We start from the raw sequence: 23,739 nt of genomic DNA, 5'->3' as shown, positions 1-23,739 counted from the left end.
CTTCTGAGGTCATCTGCAAAACCCATTAGGCCACGTTTTCTACTTAAATAAACCATTACCTGAGGCCTTATTCTTCCTTAAGGAGACAGCCCTGCTGTAATAGCATGACTCGCATACAAATCCACCAATTTAAAAAAAGAAAATATGTTTTAAGCTCAGTTGTATAGCTAATGAAGTACCTCAGATGCTTTATGGTGCCAAGGGTTTCGCTGACACCTACAGGAAATCTATCAAAGCCTTTAGCAGAAGGGTGAGGGAGGGGAGATGCATGTATAATCTCATTCCCGCCTACTGAGAGCCATTGAGAGCAGCAGTACCACCACCTTCAGTGTTTCTCTGGAAAACATTAAAGGTTTGGGATGTGTTAGCATGACGCCAGCCGCCCTCTCCCTCGCCGTGGGTGGAACAAGGCGCTGCCTCGCCCTGTTTGAGCTCCCCCAGCCTCAGCAACAGCGAGACGTTTAAGGGAAGGGACCTGCTGTTTTTCTTCCCTGCTCCGTCCCCTTTTCTGCACGCCGCTCATAGCCACAGCGCCGAGGCGGTGGCGGAGCCCGGGGGAGGCCGCCCCCGCCGGGTGGAGGTGATGCGCCGATGCCTTTCGAAGACCTGCCGTCAGCGCTCGGCTGCCTGACCCTGCCTGCATCGTGCCCCTGTAGTCCTGCCCCTCTTCCCGTGCAGCCTCAGCACTGTTCCCCTGTGGGCAAGGGCAGAAACCCCTTGCCCACAGGCCCTCTGAGGCCCGGGCGGAGCAGCAGCTGCCTGCCTGAGGAGGTGAGCCCCGAGCAGCGCCTGCCGTGCAGGCGGCCAGGCCGGCGGCACGGGCAGGGAGGGCAGCGCAAGCCCCCCAGCCCGGCGTTTGAACCCGCAGGGGCCGTGCTGCCTTCCAGCTCCCTAAAGGCACTTGTCATTCCGGGGTTGAACCCAGACGTCATCCTTCTTCATGGTGGGGACCTTCCGTGTTTCAGGAAGCTGTGGGCTTCCAATGGCAAGCCTGGGCGTGGTGGCCAGTTGCTGGTCCAGGCTCTCGACCACCCTAGCAAAGGGAATTTGAGTGACGCGGCGTCGAAGCGCTGGCTTGCTTCTTCAGCAGAGTGTCCCTGTTCTAATCCCCTGAGGGTTCAACGTGGCGACGCTGCTGGGGAAAAGAGACCTGAGGAAAGATCTTTTTTGCCTTGCGTAACAAGGGATAAGAGAAAGGGAGAAACAAATGCGACATACTCCCCTGTCAGATTGAGGTGGGTTTTTTCCTCCCTTTGCCCTTTAGCAAATCACTCCCATTCCCCAGCTGTCGGGCTGGTGGACGTCAGTGTTCAGCGATATGATCTGATAGAGAGATTCCCAAACATCTGATCGTGTTGCTGCATGGACTTTTAAAGAAAGCATAAGAATCAAGAACACAGGGGCTTTTAACCTTTAAGTATTCAGCTACTGAATATTTTGCCCTTTAACACATTATATGTTTTAATGAGAAAGAAATCGACAAGAAACAGAAATGCATCTCATTTCTGTTACTTCTTTAAGTCCTGGCCGCCCCTTACAGAGATGAACCCATCTCTTCAAGCAGGGTAGCACACGATGGGAGGATTTAGGAAGCTCTGTACAGACCCACGCCACCTCCATCAGTAAAAAACCTCTAACCCTTCTTCACTTCCATATCTCTTTAAACAAAAAGAAAAAGGAGGGCTTTAAAAACAGCTGCCCCCTAAAAAGGGGCAAAGGAATAAACTGATGAGAGATATAGCTAGATCAGTTGCTGACTGCAAAATTCTTTGATTGATCGTTTTTTCTGATGGGGTGTGGAGACTTGGGTCTCTGAAGTTCTTGCTTGAGCCTGAGGTGAGTAGTTGCTGTACTGCATGGCATGGGCTTGAATGGGAGGTTGCCTTGGGTACCTCCTGGTGGGCTAGAAATGTCCCTTCTAAACACTAGCTGTTCTCTCTGTTGGTGCTCGATAGAAAGCCTCTAAACACCTGAGGAGACTGAGGTTTACTACTTATGGGTACTTTAGCATGTGCTAAATTTTCAGCCAGTGGAGGTGGCTGTCTTGGTGGAGGGTCAGTCACGGGATAAAAGTAATGCTTGAAAGCAAACAGCTGTAGCCTTCCTACAAGAGCTTTCATGAAAGGATCCTGAGAACTCGGGCACATTGGGCCGGGAAAACATGCACCACTATGAAAGCCAAGACTGGGTGGGAGGGTCCTGAGGGCCCTGGAGACAACTGGGAGGCTGTGCACAGGCGGTGGCTGGCTGTTGCGCGTGGGTGTGTGAGGGGCAGCAGGGACGGAGCTGCCTGCCCCACTGGCTGCTCCCCCAGGGCTGCCCTGGCTTCTCCTGGTCAGCCCTCAGCTAATCCTGGCACTTCACTGGCGCTTCCCAACTTTGCATGGAGTCATCAGACGGTTTCTTCTTGGAGAAACAGTGTGTGAGAAGTTGAAATGTTTTGATGCTTTCTAAATGAAGCATTTCAAATGCTCCTATCAGAGTAACATTTCATCCCCAGCCTTTGCATGATTTTGTTTTTAGAGAAGCAAAATCTTCCTTTTCTATTTTCTCCTTTAAAATGCTCCTCTTCCTAGTTAGAACAAATATTTTTAAACCTATAATAAATACATAAATCTATAATGCAACAGCTCTGGTTTGGTTTGCCGCGCCGCTGGGTAGGCTGTCATGAATGAGCTCTTACGTCCAGTCTGTAGTCTGCTGCTGAACCTCCAGGTAATAGTAGAGTAAAAAAACCACCACAAGTGACAGTATTGCTGACTGTTGAACAACACTGCTGAGTATCAAAAATAGGAGACAAAAAGAAGTGGACTTCTCAAGGAAGGAAAATGGCACGTCATTCCGAGGCTGCCACCATGAACATAATCTTGAATGCTGTATCGGTGCTCTCAGGTGGAGATCCAAACCCTGATCACCTTCCTCAGCAGGATGCTTCCAGGGCTTCCTTCCCTTGTAATAACAATGTCACCGGCACATTTAACCACAATACTAAAGATGTGATTTCTGACAGCATGTCACTGTAATATTACTACACCTTGCAGTCTTTCTCTTTTTTTTTTCTTCTTTCTTTGCGGGTCAAGACTTTACATTCTTGAAAGTTTTTCTCCCTTTCTCCTGAAGGCAATAGTTAGCGAGAAGGAGCAGTTACAGTCACAGCACTTTTTTTCTGGAACTTACTGAGTGTGAAATGTTCTCCCTATGGTCTACTTAAACCTGTTAAACATTTTGCGAAGGTTTTTGATAGATCTTCGTATAATCACATTAATGATACCTTGTTCCTTTCTCTATTTTTTCCTCCTCTTTTTTTTTTTTTTTTTTTTCCTTTTTCTCATTACAGTTGAAACTATAGAGGAAAAAACAGCAGAATCCTTGCAAGATCTGTACAGAGCCCTGGAGCAGGCCAGCCTGTCTCCTTTAGGAGAACACCGGATTTCCACTAAGCTGGAGTATAAGAAATCTTTTATAAAGAGATGTAGCGATCCAGTAGTCAATGAAAAACTGCACCAGCTGCGAATTCTGAAAAGCACTTTAAAGGTGAGATAAAAGAGGGAGGAAAAATCTTGCCCCAGGGTTGGATTGGACTGCATTGTATTCGGAGATTAATTGTGTGCAGCTGGAGTCCAGGCTGAACCGAGTGTGCAAAGCAAGCAAGGGAGACATGGGGAAACGCTGTTCGCAAAGCAGAGAAAAATGTGCCTGGGAGAGCAGTCGAAGTGAGGGGATCAGTTTTTATTTCTGCGCAGATAAAATCTCAGTCAGCTGCTCCTCCTCTAGCTAGTTTAACAGAATTTGATGCCAGATTATCAGAGGATACCTTAATCCCTTTTTTGTCCCTGAACATTTTCATTTACCAAAATGTATTCACCCTGTAACTGCGGGAGTCTAAAAGTTAAGCAAAGCCAGCCTTTCAGAAGGGACCAGTACCTTTTACAACACTTGAATATTTTCCAGTTGCTGAGCTTGTCCAGGAGGAAACTGTGTGCTTGCTTTCTGCAGAAGCTGATAGGATCATTGTATTTAACCAGTAGGATTGATGAAATAAATAGATAGTGGTAATGATAGATTTTAAGATTTTTATGGATATTCTAAATATACCACAGCTCATTTAGCCTCCCTGTCAGCTTCTTTGTTTGTTACAGCACTTTCAATTCTGTCCTGATAGAGATTTCAGCAAACAATATGCTGGATTTCCCCAGGGACCCTGTTAACTATATTAAATTACCACATTTGAAGTCACTAGATAATTGTACAGTGGATTTTGTAACAGCTTTCATCAGAGGGCTTTATCAACATTAATTAATTTAGTTTTCCATCACCTAAAGAAGCATTTAAACAATATTATTTTCATGCTGTGGGGCACCCATCCTGAAAAGTCTTACACATGCTTAACTTCTGCACGGTATCGTCTCATTGAAGGCAACTACTACTTGTAGTACTATCTGGGTATGTAAGTCTTTACAGCATTGGAGGCTGGCAGAAAAAGTCAAGATACATGGGCTTTCCACATGACTTCTACAGCGTGAGCAACTGAAACAAAATCACAGTACTCTCAGACGTGTCGAGGTGGCAGGAGGTTCACACTCTGTCTGCTCTTGCACCATGGCAGGATCACTCATAGCAAAACTGTGGTTCAGTATCAGCAGCTTGCTGCCATGCTTAATTGGCTTTCTTGTTAGCATTTATTGATACCTGAGCTACGTTACACCAACAGCTTCCTACAAATGGAATTGCTTTCCTCCAGGAATTCCAAAAACAGCACAACCTCTTGACCCTGCGGATGCCCGTCTTTGTGCTTGTCTGGGACTTCTTTCTTTTGGACCAAGCAAACACAATTTGTTCATTCTCTGTCCATGAGCCATGTTTTCTAAACCTGTCACCATTCTTGTTTGGACCTTGATTAGTATAAATCATTCTTAAACTACATGACACCAATAATTGAAAATGCAACGGCCGCAAGTACCAAAGACAGATAATTGCTGTTTCTCGCATACAGCAAGTGTAGAGTGACAACGTACCTGTTTTGCAATGGCATCATGGTAACTCATGATGAGTTTCTAGCTCCATTATAGCCCAATCCTCCACCTCTGCCATACTACTGGTAGTCGTATCTACCAGTAGCTACTGCTGTTACCTCGTCAGTTATTATTTCTTTTTATCAGTGCCTTCGATTTCTCCTTCCTGAATGCAGCCAATTGCACTGGCGTATTGGAGTTGGTGTTCTGAACTCTCCTTGAATTTATCCAAATTAATAGTAGCCTGAGACAGCCCTCTAAATTGCTTCTAGCTCTTGTTGTGCTTAGACTCTCCGTTCCATCATCTAAGACCTTAATGAAAGACCCGTCTGCTCTCTTTCCTGTGATACAACACAAAACCATCCTCCTGCCAGCGAGTATGAGCTACCTGGCTGGTAGTGCAGAGGTGTGGGGACCCGCCACAATCTGCGAGAAGCAGGCTATGGTAGTTCAAGCAGAGATATGGTAATGAGGAGTTCCCATGGTTTAATTTCCAGTGGTCATTCTTGGCTTGCACGTCTGTTTCTGAGAATGAGTGTTCGAGCAGATAGTCTTAATTAGCTGCTTTTTGCAAAGCATGAAAAATACCTTTCAACCTACTGCTTATGGGTGACAGCTCTGAGCATTCTGATCCTCTCCCATCAACGTGGGCTGACACAGCTTAGTATTTCCCTTTAACGTGCTCCCCAGAAAGATTTAACAATGCACTTGTAGCATGGACATGGAAAATGTGAGTTATCAATGAGGAGTGTGGCAGGGAGGATAGAGGGGAGGTTGCTGGTGACCCTGTCATTCGGGCACAGAGGAGTAGTGCTGGAAACCTGCATGTTAGGTGTGTTTCTAAGGCTTAAGTCTGTTGCATCCAGCTTCCACTGCTTGCAACAACTGCGAGCGGCTGCAGGTATATCTGAGGCTTACTCTGACCCATACCGGCTGCCTCTCGTCTCTCGATAAACTCATCACCAGCCAGTGATTATGGTACAGCCACCTCCCTTGCCTCGATGATGAGTAAGGAGGTACCAGCAGCTATGTTAGATTTTACCCGTTTCTGCCTTCTCTTTGCCGCTGCAGAGGAGGTTGCAGCCAGCCAGCCCATCGCATACCCTGGATCTTTAGCGAAGAGGAGCTATCATTAACGTGGGGGTTCCTTGCACAAACCTTTGCAATGTAGTGCTCAGATGCCCCATGACAAGCCTGGTATAAAAGGCTTCGCTCTGCTGGCGGGCGAGAGGCCATCTGTCTGCATCCCACGCACCCAGGCAGTACTTCTGATGCTGATCAAGAAGAGCAAACAGATGGCACTTGGTCGTGCGAAACCCATCGTGAGAAATGCAAGCAGCTAATAGTAAACAGTTAGAGGGCTTGCTTTTTCTTGAGCTGAACAAGGGGCGAGGCGGGGGAACAGGGACCGTTTCCGAGGGTGCTGGACGAGGCGAGGGAAGCCCTAGCCCCACGGGGTCAAGTGTGATGCCCTGTGGGCTCCTGTTTGCAAGCGGTCACATAGCGGTCACATAGTCCCCCTGCTTTTAGGGGCTCCGTGGCTTGAGTTTGCTCCCCCCGTTCTCTCCTTCCACCCACGTAATTGATTTTGCCAGTGACTTATCACTCACATTGACTCTTTCCTTGTTCCTTTTCTCTCACAGGCCAGGGAAGGAGAAGTAGCCATTATAGATAAAGTTCTGGATAATCCAGTTTTGACGTCTAGAGACTTTCAAGAATGGAAACAAATGTACCTCGATCTCTTCATGGACATCTATCAAAGCAGCACCCTGAGGGACTCTGTTAATGGCTCGTCTGAGGTCGATGCACTTATAGCCTCCTTAGCGCACACACACTCTTACATTGAAACGCATGTATAAAGGTCTCTCTTTTTGTCCATTTGCTACACTCCAGCCCTTTCCTTAAGTGCATAAAGTAGTTTTTATATCAATATGTGGGAGCTCTAGTACATTATATTTTAATGTTACTCAGCTGTGTGAAGTAAGCCTTCAATGGTCAACGACACCACATCTTTAATGAGGATTTGTATATTTTATATGCTGCCAACGCTCCGCTTGTGTTTACCTTCTGTGAAATAACAAACATGATCTTTAGCTATTAAAGAAAAGTATTTAAAAACATTTTTGGAAGACTATGGCCTTCACGCTGGAAGTTCCACAAGCTAAGGGTTTTGTTACCGAAGGTCACTTTTACAATGATATTTTGTATTATATAATTCCAGTATTGCATTGCATTTTTGGAGTGCAGGTACTGTTTTGGTGGTGGGAGAAAAACAATTTTTATATTTAATGAGAAACTCTAGGAGTTTTCTTAAATAACAGGGAAAAAAGTGTATGCTCTGGTTGTATTTCAGTTTTGTCAAACACATAAAAGGGTGAAAATCAGCAGACAGAAATGACTAACATGACTTAGTATCAAAAGGTTAGACCTTATTTCCTTGTGCTTTTTTAAAGTCTGCTGCTAGGGTTTACGATCAGCGCACAGGGATGCTGGTTTGTATTCTAATTAAGACCAAATTATGTGCTATTTGTCTCTTAATCACTTTGGTTGATTTTTTAAAAAATTAGTCATGGTACTGTCATTTATGCTGCTTTTGTACTGAGGTTATCAGTATAATGTGCAGATTTTGCAAAAGAGAAAATGCAGACTTTGAACATCCTTGATGGTGGCATTTCTCTTGCCCAGAAAAGCAGCAGTGGAAAAGGTTCCCAATGAAATGCTCTGAATCTGAGAGGCTTTGAAAATTCCCACAATAGAAAAGGAATGAATAGGATTTTTCAAGCAGTTTCCTATGTGGTTTCTGAGCTGTGAAATTTGGCCATATTGTACGCAGGGAAAAAAATTGATGGGAGCAGAGCTGAGCACAGAACCTGAAAAATAACTGAGGAGTAAAAAAGCCTCTGGTTTGCTTTTGAAGGGGAAGGGATATCTGTGGGTTCTGCTGAGTTCACAAGCTAATTCAAATGTTTTAAACTTCCATGAGATTTGAGATGTGCTGGAGACAACCCAGTGAAGAGGCGTAGAAATAGCTCCTTAGAGGTAGGCACATACCTGGAACAGGATAGTGGGAGGGGAACCTTAAATCACATATTTACCTTTTATGGGCTTGTTTTTGAAAAGTGATCAGAGCATGACAAAATATTTCTGCTGCTTTTCAGTATTTTACTGCATAAGTTAGGACTCACGACATGATTTAATGACGCTCATGTGAAAGGGAAAAGCCTCCTTTATACTTTTTACAGTGAGTTTGCCTGTACAGCTGTGAATGTACCTTAAACTTTATGAGCTCTGATATTTCCTGGCAGTTATATCCATGAAGGGATGAAGGAAAGAATGGGCAGATTTATCTTCTCTCTCCTTCTTTCTTTCTTTCTATTCCTCTCTCTTTCTCTCCCTCTTTTTCTCTCTTTCTTCCCTTTCTCTCCTTTGCTCTTTCTTTCTCTCTTTCTTTTTCTCTTTCTCCCGCTCCTTCTGTCTTTCTTTCTTGTTATTTTACTGCATTTAGATTGCAAATGTTTTGCAGATTTTGCACAATTGCACAGAAGAGTGGCCTTTCTGTAGCCCATTTTCAGTAATCCTATATTCAAGGCGATATGGATGACAAATCATGTATTAACATTTGTATAGAATTCTGGATCCACTGTAATATTTGTACCATTAGAAGAATATTGTTTGTATAAACTGGACATTTACTGCATGGGTACTGACTTGTATATTAAATTTGTGAGGTTTTTGTAAATTTCTCTTAAAAAATGCTTGACTTGAAATGGATTGTGCTATTGTTCCAAGCATTTAGATTCTCTTGCTATTGTTTTACTGGACCAAAAGTAAATATATTCATATAAAAAACTCTTTATATATGATGGATGTATATGCACATTGTGTAGTTGATTCCTTGTCAAAACCAAGGCAGTTCAGAAGACTTGGATCTGTTGCTATGCAACAGCTATTCTGCCTGCACTTTACATGAGTAAAGTCAGCTTGATTGCTTTAAAGGTGAAAATTAAACATTACAGTTTTTTAAGCTAGTCTAGTGACAAAGAACATGTGTCCTATCCGTTGTGCCGCCTTCTTTTAAGACTATTAAATGTTCTTCTATATATATTTTTATTGTATTAACTCTCAGCCTAGAAAGGGAACACTGTAAAATGAAGTACAATAAATTTAGCTTTTAAATGAACATTTGTGACTCAAGATTCAATTTACTCCACACCAAAGTGATTCTGCAGCATCTGACCATTTTGCCGGCATTTCACAGACCCGCGTACCTTAAAGTACCCCCATAATCTATGCCTTCAAACTCTGCCAACATGGCCAAAAAGAAGTAAGTCTATTGCTGTTTCAGATGTAGGCAGACACTGACTAAAGACTTCTGAAAACCTCTCAGTTACCTCCCTCCCCATCGTACTCTTTGATGAAAGTAAACCTTTTTTAACTGCAGGATTCTCTCATGTACTAGTTCAACAGCTATAAACAATTTTACCATTATGACTGGGTACGATAAAGCAGCGTATGCTACCAAGGTAAGTATCAAGGCATTAGTTACAGCAGCTCCCGTAACATGTTTCTTAAGAGTCGAATACTAAGTATACCCATTCAGCTTTGGCCATCTAAACTAACACAAGGTTTGGACACAAAAGAAATGTACTGTACCAGTAGTGTGCGTCTTTAAAATAACACAAAATAAGCATCTGAAAAGCATGCTACAACAAAGGCTGCTCAGAGAGAAGTGGCTTTTAGGAAACAGTCACTGTTTTAACTTATGGCCATAACTGGGTCTACATATCAAAAAATCCATGCTTTCTGTCCAGTAATTCCATGCTGGTTAGCTAAGACATTCTTGCCTAGCATGTAGCAAATCAAATAATACCTTTTCCTTGGCACTACTTATTATTAGTTCTCAGAGGCATCAATTTTCTAGTCTTTATACATCTCACTTTCATTTTTCTTAGCCATAGCTAAAAATTCAATAGCACTTACCAGCTGGGAAAATTACCTCTGATTAAGAAAACAGAAAAGATGTATTATATTTTTAACTTTTGAAAAATCTGTCTTGCAACACCTATTAATTGCGACCTAGGTAGTATTCTTCAAAAGTCAAGGATTACGATTCTCACTCATCACCTCTAAACGTGCTACTTGCTACATCCTTCCTCAGGGAGATCAGCTTCCAGCTCTGTAATCCTGGCACCTTTTCCCGTGCTGGAGCCAGACTTTCTTGCCTAGTTCCACCAAGCGGTTGGCTTATCAAAGCAAAACGTCCACTCTGTCACCTTCAGCACCACCACAATTTTCTTCTTCTCCAGGACCCCCCTGCTGGCTCATCTTCTGGGATGATTATTCCGCAGCATGTGAGCTCAGCAGTTCGGTGGCCTCTTCTGCTGGCTGTCGCTGTCCTGCTCATCGGCCAGTTCAGAGAGTTGCATCACTGCGCACTGCAGCCCACACCAAGGCAAGGGGGCTTTGCAGATCTCTTCCCAGCCATCGTTGTCGATGTCGTAGCCAACCACGTCTTGCGTGGGGACTTCCTGTGAGTTTTGCCATTTCTTTCCCCCAATAAGAAGAGCAGTTTCCTCTACCACTGCGAGGCCATAGCAAAATCGATCATAGATCAGTGGTCTTAACCGAGTCCATTGGTTTTGATCAGGGTCGTATCTTTCTATTTCAGAGAAAGGTTCATATAATCCTAAAAAGGTGAATATGGATTCTCTGATTGTTGCCATCTGATGCCCAAACCGAGCGATGCTCATGGGGGCTTGTTTCATCCACTGCCCTTCAAGTGAACTCAGAGAATATACATCCTTGCTTGTGTTGGCTGGGTCTGAGTACTTGCCACCCGAGACGTATATAGTATTCTTGCAAATGGCACTGGCATGGCCATGTATCTTGCATGGTAATTCCCTGGCCTTCGTCCATCTGTCCCTGCTAATGTTGTAGACTTCCACAGATGAATGCAGTGACCCATCCTCACCCCTTCCACCAATGGCAAAGATATCCTTGCCTAGGACACAACAAGAAAACTGACATCTCTTTTCCAGCATGCCCGTGATTTGGGTCCATGTGTTAAATCTTGGATCATACCGATGGACCTTGTTCGTAACCGATAAGATCTTTTCAGTTTTAGCATCATCTGGGGCACCACTTTCTATTTCCCCACCCAAGATGTAGAGGAAGTTCCCCACCACGCACACGCTGTGGTTCTGCACCCTTTCCCGCACCTGCGTGAGAGATCGCCATTTGTGATTGTAAACATCGAAGGCCACCACGTCGGTGATGAGCCCCTCGTTTGCTGTCCCTCCCCCCAGCAGAATGATCCGAGTTTTCTGGTTCCTCAGCGTGGTGGACTTATCCTGCAGGACAGGCTGTCTGAAAACAGATGTATGGTAATTTATTGCTTTAATGATCAAGCACTTAATACCTGCGGAGAGGGGCACTTCTGACTGTGTGTAGGTTTTTCTCAGCTCTTCCACCGTGATGAGGCCGTATCTTATGTGCTCTAAAAGGCTGCTTGCATGAGCCAGCCTGGATTTATCCTGCTTCAGCCACAGCAGCAGAAGATTCAACAGACGGGTTTCTTTCACCATGGGGAGATCTGCTGACTGAACCACTGCTAGCAAAGACCTGAAGTTCAGCTCGAGCAGTCCTGACAAATCCAAGTCCAGCAGCTTCCAGAGATTATTGACAATGTATTTTTCTGTTGCTGCTAAGGCTTCCGGCAGGTAGAACTTCCTGGCCACGTTTGCAGAGAAGCAACAGTTTTCCAAGGCAAGATTGTTAACTAAGTACTGATTGCACAAGTGAATAGCATCAGTCACTTGCAAGTAGCTTGCAGCTTCCAAGGTATCCTCCAGGCTTTCAAAGGAAAGGGGCAACAGAGAAGTGTAAATGAAATCCAGGATGTGCTGGAGACCGGTGGGTGAGACAACTTGCAGGTGAATTACACTGGCTTTAGATTCTTGGGTATAACTTTTGAACATGGCTCGGAAATAGTCGCTGGAGCATGCCAACAAGGACTTGTGTGCAGGAAACTCGTTTTCTTTCACTTTCAGCAAAATATCACACAAAAAGCCCTCTGATCTCAGGGTCTGGTACTGGGCGAGCACGGCGGTGCCGTGCGCTTTGCAGTAGGATAGGAAGTAGCTCATGGTAGGCAGTGCGATGCTTTCCCCTTGAGTTATTAAAGCAAAAATGCAATTAGATATTGAAACAGCTGCCCTACTCAACAGCCATTGCTTGAATGCCCAGTAGACTTCCAGCTGTTAGAGAAAAACCCAACCAAAAAAAAAAATAGAAATCAATCTCTTGCCTGGCATAGGGGGACAGTTAGTAGATTTGTAGTGAATTCAATGCATTCCTTTATAGAAAAAACAGCTGAATGTCGCAACAGCTGTAGGCTGCTTACTTTTCTCGCCTCCGTTGCTTGTGCAAGGATGAATGGTCCACGGTTGTGCTGAGCACTTGCTTGGCTGGCCATCAGGTGACAGATGAGGGAGCTAGATGACAATCCCAACAAATGGCACTTTGTGTCTGCTCAGCCGTCGCCCTCGACCCTTCTTGCTCTGCAGGCAGATCAAATAGATCCTCCCTGGCCGGCAGCGCATGGCTCTGAGCAGACACAGACGAGAAGGGAGCACTGGCTTTTCTCCTCTCTTGTTTGTGTTTCAAACTCAGATAAGTTTAGACCTCACCACCCCTGGGACAGCAGCCCCTTTTTCGTCCTCTTTTCACACTCTCTTAGGAAGCCTCAGCCAAAGATCAAATCAGCGCCCGAGGATTATTACATGAAGATTTTCTAAGCCCATAAATCTTTGCCCAGCAGGCACTAAGATAACCAAAATATCATGATTAGTCACTGGTTCGATTTGACATGCATTTCTGGGCTCTTTGCCTCACATGACACCGCCATAACTCACAGCTACCAGAATAGCCGCAGGCGCATCCCCTCGTCCCCCCTGGCCGGGAGCCGACCCCAGGCAGGAGAGCAAAGGGGCGAGGGAGTGGGCAGACAGAGGAGGTCCCACTGACAGCCGCAACCAAAGCAGCTGACTTGGAACGACCTGGCTGGAAATCACAAGGGTAACATGTTCGCACAAAGCGGTGACAAAAATAGATTCACCCAGTTCAGCCGCAGTAAACCCAAATCTGTTTCTAGAGGAGGCTTTGCATAATTGTGCTCCCAGTTACCAGCTGGGAACAAACCCGAAGCCCCGGGGATGGGCCGGGGCTGACTCGCTCAGCTTTCTCGCTTTCAGTTTGTCCCAATTAGAAGCACGTACATGGGGATTATCCCTGATTTTCACCCGGGCCCTTCAGGGTCCAATTTCTGCCAGGAATAGTGCCTCTAGGCGGGCTACACATTCTGACCTCTTAAAGCTTGCTTTTATTTTTCTTCTTTTTCCCTGTGTAACTCTGAGTGGAGGTGTTCAGGAATGTCCTCCTGACCCCTTTCTTTCCAAGTCAAACACACTCAGGACTGGCAGACCTTGACAGGGTTGATGAATGCCAGACCGTTTTGCTGCATCATGAGCCAGCAGACTTGGGGGCAGAGGAGGATCCCACAGGATTGAAAAATTTCACCTTTTGCTCAAGCCCAAGGTAAAGCATTTTTAGTGTATTTTCTTATCTTTGTTTATGTGATATCATGAAATTCTGGCTCACCCTTACAATAGAGGGGTGTTTGGGCTACTGTGGATCACACACGCTGCGTGGCTGTTCTTGTGAACTCAAACTCTCTTGCTAAGCAGACTGATACCTACAGATGCTCTGCTCTGTCTGTGGGGAAGGACTGCAGAAACATGGCTCTTCATTGCTGTATAGCTCTGAAAATGGATTTCCTGCTTGAATCCACTTTCCATCATGACGTTATAGACCATAAATCAGGATCTTGCTAAAAAATCTTCACCCTTGCTAGCAAAATGACACGTATAGGCAGTGGGGACGATGGAGGAAAGGGATGCCTTGTTTCCCTTTCCCAGTGGCTTTGCCTATGTCCAAGTTGGGACAACTCTAAAGTATTTCAGATGTTGTTAGCAAAGTTGTGCAGTTGAGTCAAAGCTGCTGGTTTGATGCTTTCCCTCTTTTGGACAAACCAGAGACCAGGTACCGCTGTCACCCCTCGGCAGTCACACGTGCTGGTGATGAGGGACCAGGCCTTAAATGCTCCCACACCTAAAGACTCTGCTTTCCCCAGTTTAACCCCACCAGGTACCAGGTTTCAATAACGTGAGGCGCAGAATAAACCTCCAGTGCTGCAAAGCAGCGAGCCGGTGCCGCGCCAAGCGCCGAGCGCAGGGGCTGCACCTCCAGCGCAGCACGGAGCCTGAGGAGCCTTTCTGCAGCAAGCAGAAGTCCTGGCACCACCTCCTCTTCGCCAGCAGCCCCTGTCCTCCACCAGCCCTTTGCCCTGTGCTGCCACGATTGCTCTGAGGCGGGGGGGCCGGGAGGTGACAGAGCCAGGCGCTGCTGCTCAGAGAGGAGTGTGGCGGGTGGGAACGCAAAAATACAAGAGCAGAGAGGTCTCTGTCGCCCGGGTCGGGCCCTCAGCCTCCCTCACCGCGTGGCCGCCCAAGCAAAGGCCATGCCCCGGTCCAGAGCGCAGCAGAGGCGAGCCGCCGGCTGGGCAGGCAGCTGGGGACCCTCCGCCCACAGCGGCCCTTGGCACATGGCCACCCCCCGAGGCACAGAAACGGGACCGCTCATCTGTTGTTGAGCCACGGCCAACGTGCCCCCAGCACTGGTGAAGTGCGTGGTGTACGCTGGTAAGCCGTAGAGGCTGGGACTGAAGACACGCAGTTAAAGCCTACTTTCCCCCGGATCCACATGTCGCAGAAAGGGGTCAGAGAGGTGGCTTGGGCTACTGCGGTATTGCCGGCGGCAGCCAAAAGACCCTCCCCCCATCAAGGGGTCACCCCCAGGCAAAGGCCTTGTGCCTCTCCCTCTCCCTCGGCCGGGCCCGGCCGGGCGCTGCCCAGGCTTGCAGCGCTTCGCTGGCACGGGTGAGGCACCGGCAGAGTCCTGAGCGTAAGCACGGGGACCGCAGAGCGGGCCCAGCGGCTCCGCCCGAGCGTCCCTGCCCGTGCCCAAGCCCCAGAGGGGCTCTGCGCCGGGGCTGCCCTCGCTGCAGCGGCCGCAGGCGCCCACGCTGCTTTCACCGAACCCATTTAATACCAGCGCCGAGTGAACTGCTCCTGTGATGGTAGGCAGATTTGCTGCGCGATTCCCCCTCAGACCTACTTCATCTTCATGGCAAGCCGGCTAATAGAAATAGTAAGAATCATGATCCCTATAAAGCTGTTTATTTGCCGGGAGATTTTTTTTTTCTTTCACTTATAATTGAAATAAAGCCACATCCTTTCCAGTCCCTTGCTCTGGAGTGACAATAAAAGAGTATCATTATGGAAATGAGGTTTCTCCCTGCTCCACTTTTAGGCAGTTGGCTTTGTCCAACTAGGGAGCCCGCTCAGCCGGCACCCTCCTTTGCCAACAAATGACCTCCAGGCGGCAACCCAGGTCTTCGGCACCTTTGGAGGGGTATTTAATGCCCATTAGCGAGAGAGCAGACAGTGACTGAACAGCTAACTTACGAATCTCGGGAAGAGACCTAGCACTAGGTGGGGTGCAGTCAAGCCGTGATCTTATTTTGCTCAGCTGTAATTTGGAAGACCAGATCTAGTGTTTGACTCGCTAGATGGTGCTTACAGTTAGGGAAACATTAGTATTTAAATGATATTGATTTGCTGGGAATAGATAATACATTTTTAATCATGTGCATCATTTAGACTTTGAATTAGATTTAGATTTCAGGCTTTTTGCATATTTTCTGTTTAAATCATTGCTCTACTACAGTAGACAGACCACAAGAAAAAAGAATTTTCAGAGGTGTGCTGTGAAAAATGCTGTCTTCCACATTTGCAGGGTTTTTTTCCTGTACAAAGCTGAAAAGTGGCCTGAATGTCGTGTTCAGTTTAGTCTTGCAAGTAGGTCATCAGTTAATAAACACTTCAATTACGATTGTAAATTTTCCCAATTATTTTTTAAAAGTAAAGGTTACAAAAAGAGTTGTACAAGTAAAATTAGGCTCATTAGTAATAAGTGGCTTACTGTAAAATATTCATTACAAAAATCCACAGCAGAGGATTTCTAAGCTACACTTTGTTCCAGAAGAAATCGGTGCAGTCCAGAGGATAACAGAGCAAACACTTGAGATGTTTGATAATGTACCGCATGAACAAATACAGCAAAAGTGAGACAAATGATGAATGTAATAGGGATGATGTAGCGTATAGGTTTTCTAGAAACTCCTAATTAGAAAGATCATATTGATTTAAGCTGTCTTGTAAAAATAGTTGGACAAGAGTCTGTACTTCATCCTTGAATAATCATTCACAATAGCATTTGGGTCACCACACCTACTTAAAGCAAAGGATGTTTAGCCCAGGAAAGCAGTCTTTAAGAACAAAACAGTAAGAGGGAGGAATTTTCTTGCAGCTAAAAGCAAGGTCTGGAGAGATCATGCCTGTGTATAAAAGCAAAGGGGAAAGTTACCGGCTTGGATGAGGTGGGCTTAGGCTGTGAGGTTTCCATTTTGGCAGGAGGAGGCTGGGGACTCATGTGGCTTTAAGCACCATGTCTGCGTGTGAAGGAGACGGAGGTGCCCACAGGACACTCTGTCCCCCGTGAGCTGGGGGAGCAGGAAATCAGCGCAGGGCAATGCACTCCCTGGCACGTCGGAGGGGTCTGCAAACCCTTGGCACACCATACCCATCCACATGCCACCTAGGAGGGTTCTGCGTCTGGGGACAATGCTGGCAAGAAAAACTTTGGCTGAGTGCAAGCCTCTGCCACTGGGAAGAAGAAGAGGTTTAGTGCGATCAGGAGTCAGAGCAGGGATCCCAGCCAAGGCTTGCTGCGAGGCCATGGCTGCTGAGCCATGGCTGCATGTCACTTTTTCTGTGGTTTTGTGGAAGAAGGGGAGGAAAGGAGGAAATACCATTGGCACCCTTGGGTTAGGGGTGCCCTGCCCCAGCTGAGTTACCCTAGCACTAACTACACCGATGCGAGAAAGCATCCTACGTCAAACTGTGAAAGGCAACACGAAATAACAGTCTTTCCATCAGCCAGTGCCTCATTTGTTTCCTCTCCCTTTTTTTGAGGTTCCCTTTCGTTTGACTCCCATGAAGGCAGATGTTGTTATGGCTTCCGTTGCTCTCCCAGTGGGTTAGACGTGAGCAAAAAAAAGTTGGGAAAGTTTTTAACTTGGGTTCCCGTTTCGGAGTGACTGAAGTGGGATGAGTCAGGCAATGCAGCTGCAGCGTAAAGAAGGTGAATGTGTACTTTAATGAGCCCGTTTCAGAGCAGATGTACTAATAGCCTTCACAGTGCTTCACAGCGGAGGGCTGGGGGCTGCTCGGGGTCCGTCTGCTCCTGTGACAGTCTGGTGGCACCAGAGATGCTCTGCATTGAGCCCCTGCTCTTCCCCTTCCCGCTGTGGCTGAGGCAGAGAGGGACCTGCAGCCCCCACCCAGGGTCACCCTCGCTCTGCATCCAGCTCAGAGCAGCTCAGAAACCGTGGTGGCTGCTGGCTTTGCGCAGTGAGGACAGGTACAGCCCTAGCTGACGCTGCTCGGCTCACAGGTCACTTCTGCGTGTGTGGAGGTCCCCTCGCTATAAAAGGAACATTTCTGAGCTCCATGAAACACTCCTGCCTTCTCAAGGCCTTGTGGCTGGTTGAATTGGGTTCCCAAACTTTATTTGCTTGGGTATATCTAAGTGGGAAAAGCTGCAGCTTTGGCCTGTGTTACCGCTAATGGTACGAGGGCTGGGTCTTTCCCTTCTGTCTGTGGTTGGAAACACACAGCAGCTCCCAGCTCTGCCCCAGCTGCAGGTAGCCCAGCCAGGAAACCCTGACGTGGTTTCCGAGGTCCTACTGATACATGTATCCAGTACAAAACCAGTATAACTGGGATCCACACCTCAGGTCTAAGGAAATGATAAGGAAATGGGGACGGGCTCCCCATGTTGCAATGGTCTCTTAATGCATTTGCTTGTAATTAGAAGTAGGATTTGTTTTTATAGGGATAGAAATGTAAGGAACAACCAGTGCTCTGGGACCACAGAGGAGAAAACACAAATGACATTTTCTTCTATTAGGACACCATCTAGACAAAGTAAAGCTGCAGACTGCAGAGGTCTCTATGAAATAAAGGTGCTTTTCACGTAAGCTGTTTAGGAATCTGCTCTTCCATCCTCTTCCATTCCCTAATTCACATTCAAGCAAATGCTAAGATATAGACTGTTGCTTAGCGAAGCAAAGGTTACAGCCTAATCAGCCGCTGCTAGCACTGTTACTCTATGAGATAATGAGAGCCTGATGTCCACACTCCACTGATCACTGAAAGTGTTCCTAGAATCTGTGTGCTATGCCATCATCGTCGCCATCGTTGTTAGCGGCAGGAGCATGTTACTCAGTGACTCGGACTCAGTCCCTCCGTGATCTGCTGCTCTCAGGCTCACCCTTGGGACTGAAAGGGTTGCACCTGCACCTGCTAATCCTGTTGCATTTGCTCACAAGCACCGAGGTGTGAGAGTGGGGAGACATCTAAGGGAGACCACCCAAGCCCTCGCACCAATTGAAGTGCAGTTGGAATGAATCGCATGTGATGAAAGATGGAGGGTGGATGGCAAACCACCAAGTCTGCAGAGGGCTTTTTGTCTTAATGGCTCCTGACTGAATAAAGCCACGCTGGAGTGAGGCAAAGGCATTGATGGGATGTGTTTTATTCGCCCTCCTAATCTTCACGAGTTACTGAATGGTGTGTGACTAGCAAGCCTCACTGATCATTTGCCAGGCTGAGCTCAGAGCCAGTCCCTAGTGGTAATAAGGTACTGGTGGCCCTGCTTTCCAAACAGGGAGAGAGACATCTCCCTCCACACTAGACACAGTCTCTGAATTCCACTCCTGAAAGAAATCTCTAGGGTAACTACAGGAACTGGACTGCTTATGTCAAGTTTTCTTCCCCAGGCCAGAGTCCCAGGACACCATGGCTTCAGTCATCTTCCCTCTTCCCCTGATACAAGCTGGATGTATTCTGGTCATGCATATAAGCTGTGGATAGCGATGAGCCAAACCCCTCATTGCCAAGGCACTTTCCAAGAACTACTGTACTATGAGCTCATTTTTATTAATTTTTAGTCTAGAGTTCTTGTGCCAGCAGCAATGTAAATATTGACTTCCTCATGGAAGTGTAAGCGTTTGCCTGCCCAGAAAAAACATGTAGTCTACTTAAACCAGCTCAAAAGGCTGTAGAGATACTGACTTCTATTTCAGCAAGTTTATTTTGGTCTCATCTGCCTAGGTTAATGATTGACATAAGTGACTCTCGAAGGGAGTGAACATAGGTAGCCCATGCTCTGAGCCCCAGCAGTACACACCTGGTGTGACAGTGCAGCATCATTTTCTTGGTATAATGGCAGAGTTTTCAGTGGACCTTTGGATTTTGCCTGAAGTGGAAAAGTTGTCGCTGTATGTCTGTCAGCTCTTCTGTCGCACCAAAGAAATGAAATTGTAGGCAGGTAAAGAGAAAAGCATAGGGCAGAGGGACCTGAAACCTGTGAAACCCTTTGCGGGGAAGCATAAAGTTGGAAGTGCCTAAGATCAAACCACCTTCCCAATACCGCAAAGACCTACCTGTCCATTGGTCTCCCAGGTGGCCCATCTCTCAAGGGCACTAGGTGACTCTCAGCAGAACCTTGGGATTTGTCTGACGTTAGAAGTCAGCAGCCCTCAGATGGGCCGCTCCAGCCTTGCTGAGGTACCAAGCAACGCACCGGGGAGAAGCACGCACCTTCCCGAGGGACACAGGTCAGACACAGACAAAGATGTTCTCTCAGGCGGACTGGCAAAACTCCTCCTGCAGTAAAAGATAGTGCTCTTTTGGGGTGAGGGTGAGGAATATGCTTCAGCAGGATGCTGTGCTTCTTCCAGAAAATCCAGAGTCCTCACACACAAAACTAGCCCAGTTGCGTCCTCCTCCCCCATTCAAGTAGGCAGCACTGATGTCAAGGAACCTCCTCTGATCCTGACAGCATTCATGTCAAAGGGGAGGATAATAATGAGAGCTGGAGAGAGAGAGCTTCAAATTCTTTAAAATTACAAGTAATGACATCACTAGTACTTTCTGGATGTCGTGTAATGACCGCAGTACAGTAGTTTAGGCCAACGTTGACCATCTTGACAGGGTACAACCACGGCTTCCCTACCTTTTGGCCTCTTCCAGTCTTCCTCTTTGCTGAACTATGGGCCAATGAGCACGATACCGCAAAGAAAATTTCCTTAATTTACATTATGAAAATGAAAAATCTGGTCAGAGGAAACCTGATTTTAAAAGGTAAGTATGTATATATATATAGAAGAGTAGATAATCTCTCTGCCTACAGCTTCATTTAGCTCACAGTAACATAGGAATGTGCCTATGGCCCTGGTAAAAAAAAAAAAAAGTCGTCAAAATTAATCTATTATCTTCACAAACTAAGCCTGAGGCAGACTTCCAGCCCATCATTATGCAGGTAGCTACTATGCGCTGCTAGTATAGCACTTCCATTACACTAGCTAAGCCAAAGCTTTTAAAAAGATAGATTACATTAAATATTCTCCCCTACTTCCCAACATCAGCACCCTAACATCATTTCCAGGGCTGGATGACTACGCTCCCTTGAAAAGAAAACACTCAAGTTCAGGAGACACCTTGAAATAGCCATACCCACTGACTTCTGACACCCACCAGCTGTACGTGTAAAATAACAAGCAATCTATGCAAGCAAACTGCACACCCTGATATTTCGACTACTCCTGACTATGGTTAAGGGGCTGTAAGTATAAATAATAAAAAGAAAATGAAAGCAATCACCATACAAATCACCTGTCCATTTTTCCCCCAAGCGGTTTTATTTGCCTTTGACAAAACAAAATAGCTGTTAAGATCTGCAGGGGGTTATATTTTGCGATTTTCTTCAAATTACCTTTGTGTTTTAATAAGTATTTTTCAGTTCAAATTTTACAGAGTTGTATGGAAATAAGGGCTGGTTTTGATTCCTCTGAAGCCAATAGGAATTTTGCCACCAGTTCTGGTACAAGCAGAAGTGCAACGTTCTTAGCATAGAGAAGTTTTGGGGGCCGAAGTGTCTTTCTTAGCTTAATTTTTCAGCTTTATATACCAGCTTTCCCACCCGATATGCAGGGTATATTCAGCTCCCAATGAACCTGTTGGAATAAACATTGTATTAAAGGTCAGACCCTTTACAATTGAGCCCCTCATCTGCTGTAGAAGAGATCCTGATGAGTTTCTACGTACAGCACATTATTTTTAATGTGTTAACTCTTGATGTGTAGACATTACACCAGCGATCTGTACAGGGTGAGCAGGCTCTAGTGAGCAAGACCAGGGAAGGGCAGCAATAATCTTTGCTCAAACAATCCCGTGCTGCAGCCTTCACTGACGCTTTACGGAGCAGAGTCTTCAGCCACCAGCGCTGCATGGCTGCACTTGCTGTCGCTGCTGCTGATTTCACTTGGGTTACTTCAGAAGTAGATAGGCTTGAAGGACTGTTTCCTACTGCCTCACCCTCTGGAATTGTTTTCATTAAATGATGGTTGATTTTTTTTGGTTTTTTTTTGTTTTTTAAAAAAGGTTGATTTTTTTTGTTTTTTTTCCTCCCAGCTAGGCAGGTAAGGCCTTCTCCTGATCTTTCTTATATTTTCAGAAAAAAAGTCACTAGAGAAAATACCACATTTCCACAGCCTCCAGAATTACAACACATTACCACAACCTCCAGAAAAGAGGTGCTGCAGAAAACTTATGTTCCTATAGGCCATTTGCGGTTTCCCGTACATTGAAATTCTCAACTACAAATTGAGAGAATAAATAGGCATCACGAAGGCATCAGGAACAAAAGTGTTCAGGGCATTTTCAAAGGCAGAAAGAGCAGTTCTGGGAAGCCAGGCTCCCTTCAGGCAGTTAAACTGAATGACCTAATGGCCCTTGCCCCTCATGACAATGTCCTTCCTACTTACTAAAATGCAATGATTCTGTTACCAAGGTCTCCGATTTGGTCCAGGACAGTGTTGTGTGTGATCGACACTTAAGAAACACTCAGGAAATGCTGGCAACTGCCCTCCCATGAGGCCACTGCTGTAAGTCACTGCTGTCAATAAATCTTGTTGCTCTTAATTGTTTGAGTTTCTCTTAGAAACAAATATTTACCAGGTTCTGGTTTGCACAGTCTTCTAAAGGTCACAGATGCTAGCTCCAAGGGGAGCCAAGCTATTCAACCTGAAACTATTTAACGCTGGCTTCTTGTGCAAGACTGCACTGCCATAAAAGCAGTCATCACTATGGGACTTATGTGTAAGGATGGAAGAGTAAAGTTCTTCTCCTCTTGGCCCATTTCAGCACGTTATTTTTAAAAGCTTGTGTTCAGCGATGGAAACGGATGCTTTCATTCTGCTTATCCCTTTGGAAGGGGTTGATGTGTTGGATGCTGATGGTCTGCTGGAAAGCTAGAAACATTTTCTCATAGAATAAATCTGGATGAAGGGAGATAAAAGGAGTTTCTTGGGACTGTTATTAGTGGTGAAAGTTTGTATTAAGGAAAAAAAAAGGTCCAGGTTTTCCAAAACTTTTATAGCCGTTCTACATCCACTACACAACTACATGTAGTAAGCTGTATTGCCAGAAAAGCTTCAACTCAGCTCCTAACCTCATCTCAACTTCCTAAGACTATTCAGACAAGAAATGCTCTCTGGCAGTTATTTCTTATACCTATTTTTCATTTCATCGTGACCAAAAATCCCAACCAGGAGAATTGCTGGGGAAGGTATTATCAAATTTTGTGCCGTGGTTCTTTCCGTGCTGACTCTTTTCATTTAAATTACCTAATTACTAGTCACAACAATCACCTGCATACTCATCTGAGCTACTTGCCTGTGAAGGCAGTAAGCTGTGTGCTGAGCTACACCCTCTGCCTGGTGCAGTGGTTTGGGTTTTGACTTTTAAACTTTTAGTAATTTCTCCTCTTTCTTTTCTGCCTTGTTTTGGTTTTGGTCTGTATAGGCATTAGAGAAGTTGCAGCTTCACATGACTGGGAGCTTCTGTTTCTTCTCCTGACCAGGATCCTCTAGCTCTTGCTTGGGTTCAGCAAGAACGAGCTCACTTTCTTTTAAGAGTATTTTTGTCATGTGATGTAGAAGAAACCCAAGAGACCAAGGCCCCACTTAAGAGCCCCTTGCATGCAGGTTAATCATGCTTTGGGAAATATAAGGTTTGCTTTCTCATCCCTAGGGTGGAAATCGGTAGGATTGACATAATTTTCTAATTTGATTGTTATACTCAATGTTGTATGCTTCCTGTACAAGCATCACATGTAATATCACATATATATGTTACATTTATTCAGGCCAACAATATCAGCTTTAAATTAGGAAACACTTTCTAACAGTAAAGATAACAAAATGCTAGGATAGGTTGCCTGGGGAGGTTGTAGGGTTGCCATCATGGATGGATCTTTAAAGTGTGCTGTAAAGAATATATTCGCTACAAATCTGCCTGGAATTAGGCAACTATAACTGCTTGGGCTTGGACGCAAGGAGGTGGGTTAGATGGTCTTTTGAGTCCCTCTGAGGGCTGTACTCTAGGATCTTCTGCTCATAATAAACCTTCAGTCAGAAAGTCCT

The 23,739-nt window shown here is 45.8% G+C and overlaps 2 protein-coding genes across 5 annotated transcripts in view; one reads left to right on the top strand and one right to left on the bottom strand.

Annotated features, from left to right (window-relative positions):
* CNKSR2 (connector enhancer of kinase suppressor of Ras 2) overlaps nucleotides 1–6,871 on the top strand; it is a gene marked incomplete at its 3' end in the record, with an annotated part of 223,906 nt that extends 217,035 nt beyond the window's left edge. For all 4 annotated transcript variants that reach the window (XM_082012335.1, XM_082012334.1, XM_082012333.1 and 1 more), the window contains 2 exons: nucleotides 3,338–3,534; nucleotides 6,656–6,871. In XM_082012335.1, the coding sequence (XP_081868461.1) occupies nucleotides 3,338–3,534; nucleotides 6,656–6,871 (413 nt within the window). The remainder of the gene's footprint in view (nucleotides 1–3,337; nucleotides 3,535–6,655) is intronic.
* A 3,498-nt stretch (nucleotides 6,872–10,369) lies between these two features.
* On the bottom strand, nucleotides 10,370–12,685 carry KLHL34 (kelch like family member 34; the record flags this gene model as incomplete). The annotated part of the gene is made up of 1 exon (XM_082006776.1): nucleotides 10,370–12,685. The coding sequence occupies exon 1, from the start codon at nucleotides 12,155–12,157 to the stop codon at nucleotides 10,370–10,372; it is 1,788 nt and encodes a 595-aa protein (XP_081862902.1). The 5' UTR covers nucleotides 12,158–12,685.
* Between the last annotated feature and the right edge of the window lie 11,054 nt (nucleotides 12,686–23,739).

Source organism: Phaethon aethereus (assembly GCF_964289735.1).
Source record: "Phaethon aethereus genome assembly, chromosome: 1".
Lineage (NCBI taxonomy): Eukaryota > Metazoa > Chordata > Aves > Phaethontiformes > Phaethontidae > Phaethon > Phaethon aethereus.
The sequence above is the reverse complement of the archived record's forward strand: the minus strand, read 5'-3'. Positions and strand labels throughout refer to the sequence as shown.